This window comes from Podarcis gaigeae (assembly GCF_964106915.1).
Source record: "Podarcis gaigeae genome assembly, chromosome: 3".
Taxonomy (NCBI): Eukaryota; Metazoa; Chordata; class Lepidosauria; order Squamata; family Lacertidae; genus Podarcis; species Podarcis gaigeae.
This window is the reverse complement of record NC_139680.1, coordinates 104,072,867-104,089,781: the sequence shown is the minus strand read 5'-3', so window position 1 is coordinate 104,089,781 and position 16,915 is coordinate 104,072,867. Positions and strand designations below refer to the sequence as shown.

The 16,915-nt window shown below is 43.6% G+C and overlaps 1 protein-coding gene across 1 annotated transcript in view; it reads left to right on the top strand.

The window, feature by feature from the left end:
* RRP36 (ribosomal RNA processing 36) overlaps window positions 1–11,115 on the top strand; it is a 30,410-nt gene extending 19,295 nt beyond the window's left edge. Inside the window, exons 3-8 of the mRNA XM_083733698.1 lie at window positions 1,290–1,428; window positions 7,116–7,182; window positions 8,227–8,331; window positions 8,471–8,545; window positions 8,732–8,849; window positions 9,742–11,115. Coding sequence (XP_083589824.1) covers window positions 1,290–1,428; window positions 7,116–7,182; window positions 8,227–8,331; window positions 8,471–8,545; window positions 8,732–8,849; window positions 9,742–9,881 — 644 coding nt within the window. The 3' untranslated portion in view covers window positions 9,882–11,115. The remainder of the gene's footprint in view (window positions 1–1,289; window positions 1,429–7,115; window positions 7,183–8,226; window positions 8,332–8,470; window positions 8,546–8,731; window positions 8,850–9,741) is intronic.
* The last annotated feature ends 5,800 nt before the right edge of the window (window positions 11,116–16,915 follow it).

Here is a 16,915-nt window from a genome sequence, read left to right as displayed (position 1 = left end):
CTGCCTGTCGCAACATGTTGATGAAATGTGCCCTGCGCAAACAGTTGTGTTCTGTCCCCAGGTCATAAAAGAGATGGGAGCTGGAAGGGCTTTCCCTTAATCCTTAGGGCAGTGTCTGTAATGCAGAAAGCTCTTTAGCAGTGTCAGCAACCAGGACTGAGAAGCCCCTTGAGAGAGAGAAAGCCTAAGGAAAGATTTGTGCTATGGGAATGGCTTGACTTCAGAAGTGTTCCTTTCTAAGACAAGCGGAGAGTCAAGTACTTGTCGTATAATGGACATGCAAGGAGCTCTGAATGTATTCCAAATTCCTTATTTTTGGGCAGTGGGGGAGAGAGTGGGCATTTTTAGTCTATTTCCTAATCAATGCTAAGCATCTCTCATCCTGTGTGTTACATGTGAATGCAGAGTGGAAGAGCACAATTTTGAAGCTGCGCTTGAGCTCTGAGAACAGCTGCTTTTAAAAAATGTACATTAAAAGGCCGAAGATACAAGCCGAGACTGATTTACACCTCTGATGCGAAAGTGCTCTTAATTCTAAGTCGTGAATCTAGAATTACTACTCTGGTCATTTTTCAGAAATACTAAAGGAAGTTAGAATGCACACAAACTTTCAACCTTCTGCCCTCTTTAACATGTGAATGGAAGATGTTAAAAATCAGCTAATTTGTATATTAGTTGGCAGTTTTGGCTTATGTGCATCAAACTCTGAACCCATTAGTTGAGTGACCGTTTTGTTTTTGTTTGTTTGGATCCTAATTTCACAGATAGAGCTGTGACCCAGTCTGTGTCATAATTCTGCAGGACTAGCACAGTGTGTGGTTACTTAATGTAGGATGCCAAGTTTGTAGTCCTTCCACACAACTCCAGTACACATGGGATTCCTTCAGACACTCCCAGGGAGAAGCTTCCAGTAGTGCTGTCCCATACTGCTGTTGAGGCCTCTTCCCATTGATCTGTGTCCCTGGTGGGATGCTGTTTGGGTTGAAAAGGTCCCCATGATAGGCCCTGAATACTTAACCCAGCCACATGGGGATAGCACCATTGGCAGGGCAGTTTAGTGTGTCTTTGAAGGGGCTGTGAGATTGAGCACTGGGTGGGTGTGCAGGGTTTTTGTGGTGGCACTTGCATGAATCACAAGGTGTTTACCTGCAGCTGCCCTTGCAATCTGAATGCAAAAAAAGACAGTAGCATTCAACATGTCATGAAGCAGGTTGGGCAGGCAGGAGGAGTTTGAATAATCCAAAGACTGACATTTGTTTGCGGGTGTCTCATTTTTATCTTTCCCCCAGAATGGTCTTCGATGTCTTTTGAGGAGCTGCTGCAGTTGAGAAATCGAGTTGGGACCAAGGCTTATCAGCAGATGACTACTGGGAAAAGGGCAGTAAATGTCACACAAGCAGAGAAGAAGCAGCGTCCAAACAAGCACGGGTAAATGTGTTTCCCTGTTGTGCTTTCCCCAAAAGAGAACAGCATTCCCCTGGGCTCAGGTGAAGTCTGCCAACCTGCTCTTCCTTACTTGAGAGTGAGCTCTCAAGTTAGCAATTATCGAACTTGCGCATGGGCTTTTCTGCTTGGTGAAGGGCGTAGAGATTTCTGAGCTGCCTCTGGAGAGCTATTGGAGCAGAATGCATTCATCCTGGAAAGAAGGAATTGGAATTTAACCAGAGGGCTCCCTCTGGGAGAGCGGGTGGTAGCATGGACTTACCTGAAGAAATAACAGCCTTAAGTGTCTGCTTTACGGTCTTCACCACTGGAGCTGCTACCTTGCTCTCGATGCATTTTTATAACCTTGCTGTGATTAATTTACTTCCTTCTTCCTAAGCCTCTCTGGAAACCATTTATGTGACTCTTTGGCCCCGTTTGTGTTCCAAGTCTCTCACACTTTGGTGTACAATGGTACTTCAGGTTACATACACTTCAGATTACAGACTCCGCTAACCCAGAAATATTACCTCGGGTTAAGAACTTTGCTTCAGGATGAGAACAGAAATCGTTCTCCGGCGGAGCGGCGGCAGTGGGAGGCCCCATTAGCTAAAGTGGTGCTTCAGGTTAAGAACAATTTCAGGTTAAGAACGGACCTCTGGAACGAATTAAGTACTTAACCCGAGGTACCACTGTATTCTGTAAAATGCCATCAATGTGATGAGTAATTTAAACATTAAAGCAGACATGGATGCAAATCGTCACTGTATTCCCTCCTCGGACACCTCCCCGCAGTTCTCTCCATTTTGCTGTGTGTTCGTTGCCCTTTGTTCATCGTCCTGAAGCCAGGTTTCAGTCGTCCAAGTGTCCCATCCAAGAGACACCTGTGCTTTCCTTCATCAGTTCTCTCTCATCTGTTTCCAACTTTCTCTGCTTCTCTTCTCTCTCCCCTCCCCACCCTCTGTTAATATATTGTGCTGATACTTCACCTTTTACCTGAAGCTCTCTCTGGCTTTCCAGACAATGCTATATAAGCCTTTCAAAATGCCTCTTCTATTATGGGTTGCTTATTTCTATTTTTATCTCTCCAAAGCCTTTTGAGAGAGCCTTTCTACAAAAGCCCCAGTGCAGCTGGAATCAAATCAGCTAGGTATTTGTGTGTGTGTTTGTTTGAAAGGAACCCTCTCGACTTTAAGGGAATGCTCCCCAAATTCTATCCTGTTCAGTGGTGCATTCTTGAATGAAATTGGATTCAGAAGCAAGCAACATAACACCGCAATATTTTTTAAAAAGTGAGCAAGCTTTATAAAATCTTCCACGTGCTCATTGGAAACCAGTATGTTATGGAAGCGAAAAGCAAGAGGTGTCTGCAGGAGCCTGGCTAGTTTGTGAATTCCTACATGGTGTCTGGAATGACAGCTCCTGCCCTGCTGCTGCGGTCCATTCTCTGGCTTGTATCTAACAAAGTCATCCTATTCATGCAAGGACTGCTGCCTGCACAATGGGATTCCTTTGCCCACCCCCAAATCTGCTCTCTAGGGTTGGGGGGAACCCTAGAACAGATCTGGGTTGTGTACATAGGGAGATGAGAAGGAGCACAGGTTGAACTCCTTGTGCTTACAGGACAACTTTGTTGGGTATGAGCCTAAATGTTGCTCATTTGCCTGCTGCAGAAAGCAGAATCCCGTTGCTACTTCAAACCTGGAGGAGAAATGTTGCAATGGGGCAGCTGGGACACCACACTCAAATAATGTTTTGCTGCCCCGGGGCTGTTACAGCAATAGGTGCCGCATCCGGATCAAGAACTGGCAGCTCTGCCTGCGAAACTTCACAGTACTCTCACAATTCTGGTAAGGGTGCTGTCTTTTCAGCTAGCTAATAAAAATATAATTAACTTCATCGAGCCGTTCATGGGCTGTTGGTGCAGAAGATTAGCTTACTTGTTTTCTCCACTCCTCATAATTTTATCAGTTTGCACTTCTCCTGAGGGAATTTGGTGTATCTCTCTAAATAAGGCTGTTTCATAGAGAGCCGTCTGTTTCCCGCGATGCGCTGCTTTTTCTGCCGCGTCTGAAGGCTGGCGGTTGCGAAGCACAACAGGAGTGTGACTTGGTTAATGTCACTGCCGAAGAGGGTCTAGGTGTCATATTTTCAAAGGATTTCTACGGCGGCTCATTAAAATTTATGTTGGCATAGCGATGGCGCCACGTCAGTCCAGGGAGTAAAAGGCACCAAATAAGTGATATGTTGACTTTACTGGACCAATCCATTTTGGAGAGAATATTTTAGGTTCATCACCTGCTTTTGTCTTCTGAATAATTGGGCGGTGTGGGTTGAAAATGCTTTGAAGGTGGTAATTCAGTAGGTTGGAGAGAGGTAGCGAACGGGGCGCTGGAACCATTTATTGCTAAAGTGGAGACCTTTTCCGAACTCCTGCTTTGCATAAGTTTATTCCAGTATTTACTGCTTTTTATAGCCTGCCTTTCCACTGAAGTGCTCAGCTGCAGCTGGAGTGAAAACAGTTCTAACGTACAGTAAGCCCCCAACTGACGCTGGGGTTATGTTCTGGGGATTGTGCCCAAAGCCAAAATTGCATGTCGTCAAAACATGTTCGGTTCAACGGCAGGTTGGGGGGGGGCGTCATTTTTTTATTTTTTTATTTTTTGTCTCACGCATAAAGCTGAATGTGTACAAGTTAAATGTATGTAAGTTGTAGGCTTAGTAAATACAAGACGTGAGTGATGTTTAGTTCTTTCTTCTTACCACTTGAACAATAACTGTGGTTATTCATGGATACAAAGTTTTAAGAACACAGCAATGTTAAAACTCATTTAACATCAAGCTACAGGTGAAACGTTGGGCCAAAGAGGATTTAAAAAACCAAAACTTTGCAAATTGTAATAAATCTGGGCACCTTTCGTTCATTGCATCCCATAAAACAGAAGCAACGACTGAGAAAGCCCTGATCCTTGACCTTTTCTAAGTGGGGCTGTTGTCAGAAGAGGGTCTCCTTTGCTGATTTTTACTGAGAGACAAGCTCACGTGCTTTCCCTGAGCTCAGGTTGTTTAGGACTTGAAAGGGTAATGTCAGCATTTTTGGAAAGGGCATGGAAGCCAATTGGTGGTCGAAGCAGATACAGCGTTGCATAATCCCAAGTGTTCCTTGACGTTAATTAATGGGCTGCTGGGTTTTGCACGAAGAACAGCTTTTGAATACTCTACAGAAGCCCCAGATATAGCATATTGCAGTAGCTCAGCCAAGAGATTACAAATTGAACGATGGTTTCCAGAGCCAGGGATGAGGAATCTGTGGCATTCCAGGTGTTTCTGAACCACAACTCCCATCATTCCAGTCTATTGTCCACACAGGATGGGGCTGATGGGAGTTGGAATCTAACGATATGGGTGGGGGCAAAGCCTTCCCACCCCTGGTTTTAAGCCGGAGCCATTGATCAGGAATAAATAATCTGCCGGAGCTGATGATAAAAGGCAATTCTGGATACTAGAGAGATTTTGAATATCTAAAAGTAGCTTGGGGTGGATCCACTTCCAGAGAGATGTCGGTGTCATTCCATCAATCAAAAAATATTTCCATCCAAATTTATCTGACTTTGGGTCTTGGGATGAAAACTTGCATCTTATACAGCTGGTAGCAGAACCCTGTGATATACCGATAAAGGCTAGGGACCACCATTTCAAACCAAAATCGTGACTTTGAACATCAGAAAAGCAAAATCTCATTAGAGATTATATTATTTTGTCTGAAACTTTGCTCCCTGACCTTTATTCAGAGTAGCGTACACATAATGACTTGCGGTTTGCGCCCTGCAATTCTGAAGAAAAAGACGGCCTCTTAAAAGGCAATGAATGCAGGTGAAAGGGGACGGAATGATAAGAGCACTTAATTAGATGCACACAGCCCGGGAAGCTGCTTTTGGTTTTTTTGTTTTTTAATTAGCACTTTTCCCTCTTTTACCCACTGATTATATAATTAATTTGCCATACAGATTGCAATCACCGCAATACAATCAGTCGCATTGGAATCCACCCATGCCAGCGGAATCGAAATGTTTTCTTCGCTTTCCGTCTTTACATCCTCCCATTCTGCATAGGAGTGCAGACCCAGCGGGCGTGTGGATGCACCCGTGCTTAATTTGGTGGATACAATAAAATATTGGTACAATACGGTTTTCAAAACAGTCTACTCTTTCCTTAACATATACTTCAAGGCTTCAAATCACATACAGTTCAGTAATCCTTGACTGACAGCCAGGCGCAAAAAAATGGCACCCAGACTTTTTGAGGGGCTCGGAAATGGAGAATCTTTAGGCGCAAAATGTGCTTGGCACCCTGCTAATTTCAAACCCTGTTTAATTCCATTTCCCCTGTGTTTGTTTCTCCTTTCAAGTGAATTGTTGTAAGAGCAAGCTACAGTCAAGCGATGTAGTTGAGATTAGAGAATCATGGAATTGTAGTGTTGGAAGGGACCCCAAGGGTCATCTAGTCCAATAGACATTCTGTTGTGACGTCTGTAAAGTACAGTGGTACCTCGGGTTACATACCCTTCAGGTTACATACGCTTCAGGTTACAGACTCCACTAACCCAGAAATAGTACCTCAGGTTAAGAACTTGGCTTCAGGATGAGAACAGAAATCGTGCTCCGGCGGCGTGGCGGCAGCAGGAGGCCCCATTAGCTAAAGTGGTGCTTCAGGTTAAGAACAGTTTCAGGTTAAGAACGGGCCTCCGGAATGAATTAAATACTTAACCCGAAGTACCACTGTACTTCGAAGGTGCCATTTGGCGCCCAGTAAGTTTCTAACACTGCTCACTAATAATATGCATGTCACAATTTTCTGTAAACAGGACATGGATGCTTTCGTTAGTAGAGTAGTTAACTAAAGCTCTAAACTGCAATCCTTAGCAAATATACTTGGAAGTAAGGTCCATTGTACACAGTAGGATATAGGCTTACGCTGTTGTGTTTCGGAGTACTCTCTTGATGTAAATAAAGGTGGCTGTTAAATTATTGGGGATGAAAATTCAGGACACTCTTGTTCTTTGAAGTTACATTTTCCCTCTTGGAATGGAGGGAAGGCAATGTTAAAGAGCCCTTTTCTTTCTAACAGTGAGTGGTAACTTACAATTCAGTAAACAGATACCTTGCATTTCCTTCAATATCTCAAAAAGGCATCTATACTAAGGCTCTAGTATTTAAATGTAATGATTAATCAATAATTGGTTAAAGGCCAGACTATTTATCAACTAAACTTTTATAATCTGTTGACAGCCCTTAATATATACATAGCAATAAATATAAGGAAACACATACATCATGTAGTTAGCCTTAATATCTATTATAAACTCTTCTAGTAGTAATACATCTTGTTCCAAAATTCAGAAGATTGAATCCAGTCCTGCGTTAATGTACTTTTCCCTTTAATCTCTTCTCTTGTCATATTACATAACACACACTGCTTTCCAAGTGGCTTTAAATTCCTTGCACATAGCAGTCTCTTAGTTTCCAAAAGTTTCTAGGGGTCAACAGTGCGGAGGGAAAACAAGCAAAACACTGGCGCAGCATTTGAGTTTCGCATCTTGAGAGATGGTTCTGAGAATCAACCCACCCAAGGATAGGATATAACCCCAGGCTTCTCTTTCCTAAGTATGTACTCTCTATCTCTCTCTCCCACAGACCTCTGGAAATTTCAGCCAAGAAGCCCGTCCCCTATCTAAGACGAGTTGTGCCTGTTAAAAAGAAGGTGAGTTGTTGTTTTTTCTCTCTTCAACATTATTTCATTCCTCCCCTTTTCCTGGTTTTAATTTTTTTCATTTTCTTTGTTAAATTTGCAAATTAATAAAAAAGGGAAGAAAATAGCCTTGTGTCCGTGGACAAAAAACATGGGTAGAAGAGAAAAGAAAAGGAAAATATTTGAGTAACACAACTGAGAATTACTTGGAGGGGATGAATGAAAATTACTTGGGAGGAGTACTTGGCCTCCACTTGGCCTTCCATCATATATGTCATCTCTTTCATCTGTACCACACCGACTTGCATTTATTCGTACAAGGTTCAATGTTTTTCCATCGAACCTGCTGAGCCACAGATTTTCCAAGGGTTTGGTGTCTCCGCTATGCGAGTGTGACGGGAAAACAGTTGAATCTCTTCCACATATAATGTTCAACTGTCCCTTACATAGCATAGCCAGGACTAAATTCCTGGGTCCTGCTTTACTGCGCTTGGTTGGCAGGCCTGTTGAGTCACATGCCGCACTGCTTTTGCAGGATACAGATCCTTCTGTAACTCTGCAGGTGGCGAGATTCCTGAATGCGGTTATCTCACACACAAAAACCACCAAAAAACAACATCAACAACAAAAACTAATCGGACAGTTATGATGAGAGTGCATGACGGATCTCGTCTCCAGTTCTCCTTTCTCTGGGAACCGTCCCTTGGATCTTTCCGGGCCCCAAGCTGTTATTTGTCACTGCTCAATGACCCACCCTTGCATCGTGGTGTTCCCCTTCTGTTGTTAGATGTATTGGTTTTTATGTTTCTGTGCTTTTAGGTTTGTACACATTTTATGGGCTAATAGCCGTAAATAAATTTGATTTGATTTGATTTGACTTAGTAAGCAGTGCTCAGTGCAGTGCTGCATGAGGCAAGGGCCACTGAGTGTGACAGGAATGATACAGATTCGGCTTGCTCCTGAAAGACAAGAGTAATGATGGGTGCCCAAGAAGAAAGACACCACTTTTGGGCAGTGTTCAAATTTTAGTGCTCGCTTCTCTTTCCTCCTCCCCAGGTACCTCGAGATCCTCGCTTTGATGACCTCTCTGGGGAGTATAAGCCAGAAATCTTTGAAAAGACGTATGGTTTCTTGAACGATCTCAGGAAGAAGGAGAAAGAGGTAATGGCTGCAGCTACTCACGTTGAGTGAAACCTGCCTAGAAGGAGAGAAAGCCTTTGTGGACATCCCTTTTTACCTCAGAGTCCTGGGTTGAAAGGCGACTTCCCTTTCAGTGCATTCCCCTCTTTCCCCCCTGCAGATAGTTCAGAAGCACCTGAAGAAAAGCCGAAATGTGGAGCGGCAAACCAAGTTGCAGCAGCTCCTCAAGCAAATGGTGAGTTGGGGCCGCGGGGAATTAGGAGCAGCTCAGGTTTCCTTTGGAGACGCTGCAGGCAGGCCCAAAGCCTGGAGCCGCCATTCAGTGGAAAGTTCCAGTGAGGCCAGTGAGATTGGGGAGAGGAGAAACGTTGACACTGGCCAGCCGTGGCATGTTTGCAACTTGCTCATCTTTGCTTCTTAGACTCAGCAGGAAGAGATACAGAGGAAACAACAGAAGGAGAGAGAAAAGGAGCTGGCCTTGAAGAGGCAGCAGAGGGAGCTGGCCCAGCAAGGAAAGAAGCCCTTCTATCTAAAGAAGTGTAAGTGTTGGCACCGTTCGAGCCTTGACTTTCCGTCTGGCATTAATAAATGCTGTCAAATAGGGGACCTGTTGCTGATGCAGTGGCATAGCTGGCGGGGGGCACAGGGGCGATTGGCTCGGGCGCAAAATGTCAACACCCGGTGCTGCCTCAATACAGCTGCGTGCTTCTGTCGCTAGGCTCTGTTGAAAACGGTTTCTCCCTGCGAACCAGGAAGTGACCTCTCCATGCAATGGAGCAACTCTTATCTCTGTGGCTGCGATCTCCTGGGTGACAGGGGCACTGCTAGGCAGTTGAATGAGCATGCGTACTCTGTCTGTTTCCCAGCCTCCCATCCATCCCCTCCCCTCCCAGCCTCCCATCCATCCCCTCCTGGCAACCCACGCTACACCACTGTCTATAAATTGGTTCACAGCAGTGTCTGCAATGGTGTGACTCTTGAACAGAAGGAAGAAATCCTTTTAAGACAGGGCTCGATGGGAGTCAGTTAAACAAACTGATCAGAGTCGTAGCTGCACTTCTGGGTTTGTCCTGGTTTGACCCAAATTCTGTGTGACCTTGAGCACCTGATAGTCTTGCCCTGACCCTGTTTACCTTCTATGAAGAAAGTCTGTCATGTTCCTCTCCTCTGCTTGGTTTGTATATTGGAGATGGTCGGCACTGACACTTTGAACTGGGGAATAATACAAAGCAAAGGGACTGGATGGTGACTTTTACTGAGGGGGTGTGCAGTCATCAATGTGGATTTTCTTTTTTTTAATCATGGGACTATTAAAAGATGGGAGAGGACTGGGAGTGGAAGAGGGAGCTTGAGTTAGGGATGGGAATTGCTAGTGACATTCTGAACATGGCTGGCTTGAATTAAGGCCACTTTCCCTTTTGTGCTTTGCAGCTGATAAGCGGAAATTGGAACTGGCTGAGAAGTACAAAGAGCTGAAGAGGAGTGGGAAGCTGGAGGGCTTCCTGAGCAAGAAGAGGAAAAAGAATGCCGCCAAGGACAAAAGGAGGCTGCCTTTTAGGAAGGATGTGTAATATCTGGCTATGTTTGCCACACGCCATTTGACAGGTGCAAATCTCCTGCTGCAAATCAGCTATCGACTCTGGCCAGCGAGGTCAATGATCCCAAGTTTTCTCTGCTCCTAATGCCAGTGGCATTCCGGTCCTCTGAACAAGCAAGAGTTTGAGCAAAATTAATTGGTGAGATTCCCAGCCTGAGAAGCGTTCGCCTTCTTCAATGGGAAATGGATTGCATAATTTGCAAAAATTTCTCTCCCTCCTTCCAGGAGCAAGCCTCAAGCTTGGCACAGAGTCAAGGAGCAACACACACACACACACACACACACACACACACACCCCTATTTCCCAGGACTCCCCATTCCTTGTTTCTTCCACTACGCAGCCTGTGTAGACTTGGAGGCTCCCCGGTTTCCATCCACCTGCTTCTCTTGCTACTTATTAGCGCTGCTTGGTTGTATTCCCAGCTGTTTTCTTTGCAGATTGCTGTGGAAGCTTAAGATTGAGTTTCCCAGAAAGCAGCGTGCCTTAGCTTCATGCGCTGGTATTACGCAGGCCAGAATCTTCCACAAGATTTTCCGTATCTGGAAAATTCAAATACTGGCAGGTGGAGTCTCTTTAAGTAAAAAATATGGTGGAGAATTGTCCCAAATAAATTCCCAATTAGCCCAATAAATTTCCAAAGATATGCTTGGGGAATATATAATGAAATACCACAAAGTACATATATTACCTGTGGCAATATATTCATCTTTCATTTATTAACCTTATCCCCAAATGCTAATTTTTAAGTAATGCCCACCTCTCCATCTTACTAGAAACCTCTTTCATCAACTTACTCAAATAAAATTAAATCATTTTAATAATTGGAATCAGAATACCAAGTGTGTTAAGATGTCTGGGCACCAACAAAATCACCAATTTGTCTACGATCTGCACTAGCCCACCTGCAATTTCAGTCATTTAATTGTATACTCTCAAATTCTACCAAAACAAGCAGAATTGGGTTGTTGTTTTTTGTTTGTTTTGTTTGTTTTGCTGTGAATGTGCATGCTTCTAACATTGAACTGAAATTTGGGCAGTTTCTAGAGATTCTGTACAAAGAAGCTAATTGCTGTCTCATTACTGGTGGCAATGAGTATGTATGTCATTTTGACAGACCTGCTTTGGATTACTAACTGGTAAGGTGTTTTATAGCAACATTTCGCTGAACAAATTTTTGAAGTAAAGTTACTAATTTTATAAAATCAAACTTCTTCCTCTCAAGTGAGATTTTATTTGCAGGACTTCTTATTTTGCTAGGGCAAAGACATTTTGGTGGTGTGGTGCAGTGGTTAAGAGCGGTAGTCTTGTAATCTGGGGAACCGGGTTCGAGTCTCCGCTCCTCCACATGCAGCTGCTGGGTGACCTTGGGCCAGTCACACTTCTCTGAAGTCTCTCAGCCCCACTCACCTCACAGAGTGTTTGTTGTGGGGGAGGAAGGGAAAGGAGAATGTTAGCCGCTTTGAGACTCCTGAAGGGGAGTGAAAGGCGGGATATCAAATCCAAACTCTTCTTCTTCTTCTTCTTCTTCTTCTCTTCTTTCTCACCTCCTAATTCTCTTTCTTTCCTCCTAATTTGTCGTGCCCCCACCCCCGCGTCTTTTATCTGTTTCTCTCAGTATGGCCTGATATTTTCAGCTAGTAATAATTGCCATCGTGGCTTCATTCCAGATAAGCAGATCACGTTCCGGTTTTTATCTTGCGTTCCAAATCTTGTCAGACCTTTAGTTCTCGCCCTTTTCTCTCTCTTTGCTTCTGAGCCAACTACAACTGCTCTGTATTCTTGGAAGTGGGGGGGGGGTGTGTCACTTTTTATGGGTGGGCAGGAGAATTTTGCAGGGGCTGTGCTATGACATAAGGAGCACGCTTCTCAAATTTAGCGCTTTACATCTGTGTCTCTGTGCATTCTGCAGTTGCTGTCTGATGCTACCTGTCAGGGAACTGCCATCGCAACTAGCGGAGGAGGCGAGGCTCCACAGCGATGCTGGAGAGGGGCCAAGCAAGGAGAGAGGCAGGTCTCCGGCTGGGGAAGATAATCAGCGCTACACCAGGGATAGAGGGGGGGGGCGATGGGGGAAGCAGAGAGGAGGCTCCAGGACTCTTCGTAGGAGACCAGCGAGGAGAGCACAGGTCCTCTGCTGCCCAAACCCACCCTGCGCAGAAGACTTCCGCGCAGGGAAAGTAGGCAGCGACTTGGCGTCAAAGAGCTTCTTTGCTGGATTCCACTGATGGATTCTGCTAGCGACTGAACAGCCACGAAGTGAAGGGCTGTCCAGCCAGGAAAGGTTTAACCAGGCCACCTAGCCAGGAGTGGCGGCAACTTACGCACGAGCAACCCCATATAACCATTACACTACCTTTATAGAATCATAGAGTTGGAAGAGACCACAAGGGCCATCGAGTCCAACCCCCTGCCAGGCAGGAAACACCATCAGAGCACTCCTGACATATGGTTGTCAAGCCTCTGCTTAAAGACCTCCAAAGAAGGAGACTCCACCACACTCCTTGGCAGCAAATTCCACTGTCAAACAGCTCTTACTGTAAGGAAGTTCTTCCTAATGTTTAGGTGGAATCTTCTTTCTTGTAGTTTGGATCCATTGCTCTGTGTCCGCTTCTCTGGAGCAGCAGAAAACAACCTTTCTCCCTCCTCTATGTGACATCCTTTTATATATTTGAACATGGCTATCATATCACCCCTTAACCTCCTCTTCTCCAGGCTATATGAAACTGGACTGCTTTTTTTAAAAAAAAACCTTATTTTAATCTTCTCATCTAGAGGTACAAGGAGCAAAGAGGTATGCTGGGCGTCTCAAAACCTTCTTACTAGATGTTTCAGACATTACAAATTGTGGATAAACTGAATTACTTCAAGAAGTGGCAGAAAGATATATCTAAATTTGTCTGGCAGGGCAAAAAGCCCAGAATAAACTTTAAGATACTTACTGATTCAAAAGAAAGAGGGGGATTTGCCCTGCCAGACTTAAGACTGTACTATGAATCGGCAGCTTTCTGCTGGTTGAAAGACTGGCTACTACTTGAAAACGCAGACATTCTGGATTTGGAAGGTTTTAATAACATGTTTGGTTGGCATGCATATATCTGGTATGGCAAGGTTAAAGTGCACAAGGGTTTCAAAAACCATATTGTCAGGAAAGCATTATATAATGTTTGGACTCGGTATAAGGATTTGTTGGAAAATAAAACTCCCAGGTGGTTATCACCAATGGAGGCTAAAGAGGTGAAGAAGCTAAACACGAGAATTAATTGGCCAAAATATTATGAGATTTTAGAAATAGAAAGTGGCGAATTTAAATTACAGAGCTTTGAGAAGATAAAGTCCAAGGTACGAGATTGGCTCCATTATTATCAAATAATGGAGGCCTTTAAACAAGACAGGAAAATTGGGTTCCAGGTGGAAAAATCGAAATTAGAAACTGAATTGTTAGAATCCAATACTAAGAACCTATCAAAGATGTATAACTTGCTGTTGAAGTGGAATACAATTGATGAAACTGTTAAATCAGCAATGGTTAGATGGGCACAGGACCTAGGACACGACATTATGTTTGCTGACTGGGAACAGTTGTGGACCACAGGTATAAAATTTACGGCTTGCAATGCCTTAAGAGAAAACATTATGAAAATGATTTACAGGTGGTACATGACCCCAGTCAAGCTTGCTAAGATTTATCATTTGCCCAATAATAAATGCTGGAAATGTAATGAGACTGAAGGTACCTTCTTTCACCTTTGGTGGACCAAAGGTCCACCAAAGATTAAAGCTTTCTGGGAAATGATTTATAATGAAATTAAGAAAGTACTTAAATGTACTTTTCATAAAAAACCAGAGGCATTTCTTTTGGGTATGGTGGGCCAGCTGGTGCCAAGGAGGGACAAGATCTTTTTTATGTATGCCACAACGGCAGCAAGGATTCTACTAGCAAAGTATTGGAAGATACAAGAGCTACCCACGCTGGAAGAATGGCAGGCGAAAGTGATCGACTTTATGGGACTGGCAGAAATGACCGGCAGAATCCGCGACCAGGAGAAAGAAACTGTGGAGGAAGATTGGAAGAAGTTTAAAGTATATCTTAAAAATCGCTATAAAATTGAGGAGTGTTAAAGTGTGAAGGGAAAGGAAGATGTATAATTACAGCTATATTTATTCTTTTTGATTTAATGTGATATTGAAAAGGAGAATAAGTTTAAATTTTAATTGGCTAAAAGAGTTGCTGAAAAATTGTGAAACTAGGATGCAAAAAGGGGAAGGTATGGGGAAGTCCGAGAAAAGAGGCTTGCGAAAAGGAGGTTAAGAAAGTAGGATTTATGTTTTTTGTGTGTGTCTGTTGTTGTATGTATTATTTAGTGTTGTTGTGTCGATAAAATTGGAAAATCAATAAAAAATTATTAAAAAAAAAAACAAAAAACCTTCCTACTAGAAATCCATCTTATAGCCCTCTGGTTTAGCACCTGCTGGCATGAGATGAGAAGGTCTATCCAGTGCAGCATTCTGCTTCTAGGGAACCCTCAAGCAGGGCATGCAATTCTCATCCTGCTCTTGTTCTCCAGCAACTGTTGTTCAGTGGCATATTGTCTTTTTTTTATGATATTTATTAAAGTTTCAATTTATACATATAAACACACACAAACATACAAACATGCACAAACAAAAAACAGGTATAGTTTCAATAATTTTTTTCTTAAACCTTGTTTCCCCGACCTCCTCGCACCTCCCCCTTCTGTATTATAATTTCATTATTCTCCGCTCAACAAGTTCTTAGCTTATTTCTCAGCCTTAACTTAATAGTTTAATTAGATCATGCTATTGTTTTCCTTTTCTTCTTTCTTTCGTTCCTCGATTTATTTTTAAAACCTTATATCCACTTAATTTAAAAAACCCAATTTTAACTTAATCTTAAACTTTTTTCCTAAAGTCGACCTAACTTTCCCTTCCACGATTTTCCCACATTCCATAAAAATTGCAAAAAAGAAAAAAAAAGGTTACTTATAAAAAAGAGCTTAGCAAATTTATGTTTTAACACCCTTTGGATTCCCAAATCCCACCCACCCTTTCCCGGTTTTGATCCCAAAACCAATGACCATCAGTCCATCTATTCTCAACCTGGATCCCAAACTTCTGAGGCTTTTAAACCTCTCTCAATTTCTCTCTGCCGGTTTTTTTGACAGTCCTTTATTTTCAACACCCACTCTTGAAGAAGCTCTGTCCCAATAATGTCCAATTTTCTTCCAGGCAGGCCTCTGTATTTAAGAGTGGAGCTCAGATTATATTTCTTAAGTCTTTTAAATCTATATGTCCCTAAAGCTCCAGCCTCCATCTTGATCAAATTTATGCTACCAGGCCTCTGGTCTAGCTTGGTCTTCCGCAACATTGTGGCTTCACCTTCATTTTCCAGAAAATCCTCACATGTCTCTTGGGGTTTATCAAATTTCATTTCCCCAGCTGCAGCAGCTTCTGTTCCAACTTCAAGGGCTTTTGGTTCAGTAACAATGGCTTGTGTCAAATCTCTTCCTGTTCCCAAAAGATCTTTTACTTTTTCATTCAATGTTGTTATCTTTGTAGTCAAAATATCACTCTGGTCCTTGAGCTTTCCCAGGAGATAAAAAGTCCTATTCAGCTCAGTGAGTATTTTTCCACTTGCAGCCATTTCTTGCAATATCTCAAACTTCCCTCTAGAGGGATTCTGTTTACTTAGTATCTTTCCAGTATCAATCCAAAAGTCAAATGTAGTTTATTTTCCTTTCTTCCCGACAATTTGTATCCAAGTTAAAGAAAGTCTAGCCAGCAGAGTACCAAAAACAAAGTTTCCTTTTGTTCCCCAACTTTGACAGCTAATTTGACAGCTGTCAAAGTCTTCTGAATCTTTTGACAGTCTCTCTCCGGATCACTCCCGGATCTCGGGGGGTTACACTTTAGCCTAAACCGGCTCTTATCCTCCAGCAAAATTAGTTGTACTGTCCAATCGCGAAGATAATGATTTTTCTTCCAAAAAGACAAAGATGTTTCTCTCAACTTTAGTTATCTGGTCCTTGCTTTAGATTGTCTACAAGACGGGGGGGGGGGGCGGACTTCCTTTTTACACCACCCCCGATCGTACCGAATTTAAAAAAAGAAAATTTCCCTTTTAAGCCCAATTTGCTTGTTACTCACAGGTTGTTGCTTTTTAGTCCGAATGTTTAAAGGAAAAAGTCAGCGCTCTCCATCCATGGCATGCGGCTTCGCTCAGCAGGGGAAGCATAAGACTCTCAGCACCGCGCCGCTCCCCGTCCCCCGTTCCGAAGCCTTTAAAAAGGCTCCTTTGCGGGTCGGGGGGGCGCTAATGGTGCCCGCCGAGTCACCACGTCCACAGGCATCCGCGCCTGTGGTTTTTAAGGGTCCCCGCGTCGCCGGCGCGGTAGAACCCGATCCCTACTGAGCCGATCCCCTCCGGAGCTCGGAGGGAATCCGCCATTAGATGTTGGCGCTAACCCGGAAGTCCAGTGGCATATTGTCTCTGAATGTGTCTTCTGTGAATTTATCAGTCTTTGCACCAATACTCTTTGCTCCATCCTTTCTGACTTAGAGGTTGGGGGGGTTAATGAAAGCCCTAAACAGCCTCGGTCTAGAATACCTGAAGGAGCGTCTCCACCCCCATCGTTCTGCCTGGACACTGAGGTCCAGCTCCGAGGGCCTTCTGGCGGTTCCCTCGCTGCGAGAAGAGTTACAGGGAACCAGGCAGAGGGCCTTCTCGGTAGTAGCACCTGCCCTGTGGAATGCCCTCCCACCAGATGTCAAAGAGGAAAACAACTACCAGATGTTTATTAGACATCTGATGGCAGCCCTGTTTAGGGAAGCTTTTAATGTTTAATAGGTTATTGTATTTTAATATTCTGTTGGAAGCCGCCCAGAGTGGCTGGGGAAACCCAGCCAGATGGGTGGGGTATAAATTATTATTATAATAATAAAAGCTGGGATTTATTGATTTTCTAGCAAGAAGTTGAATTCCATAGCTG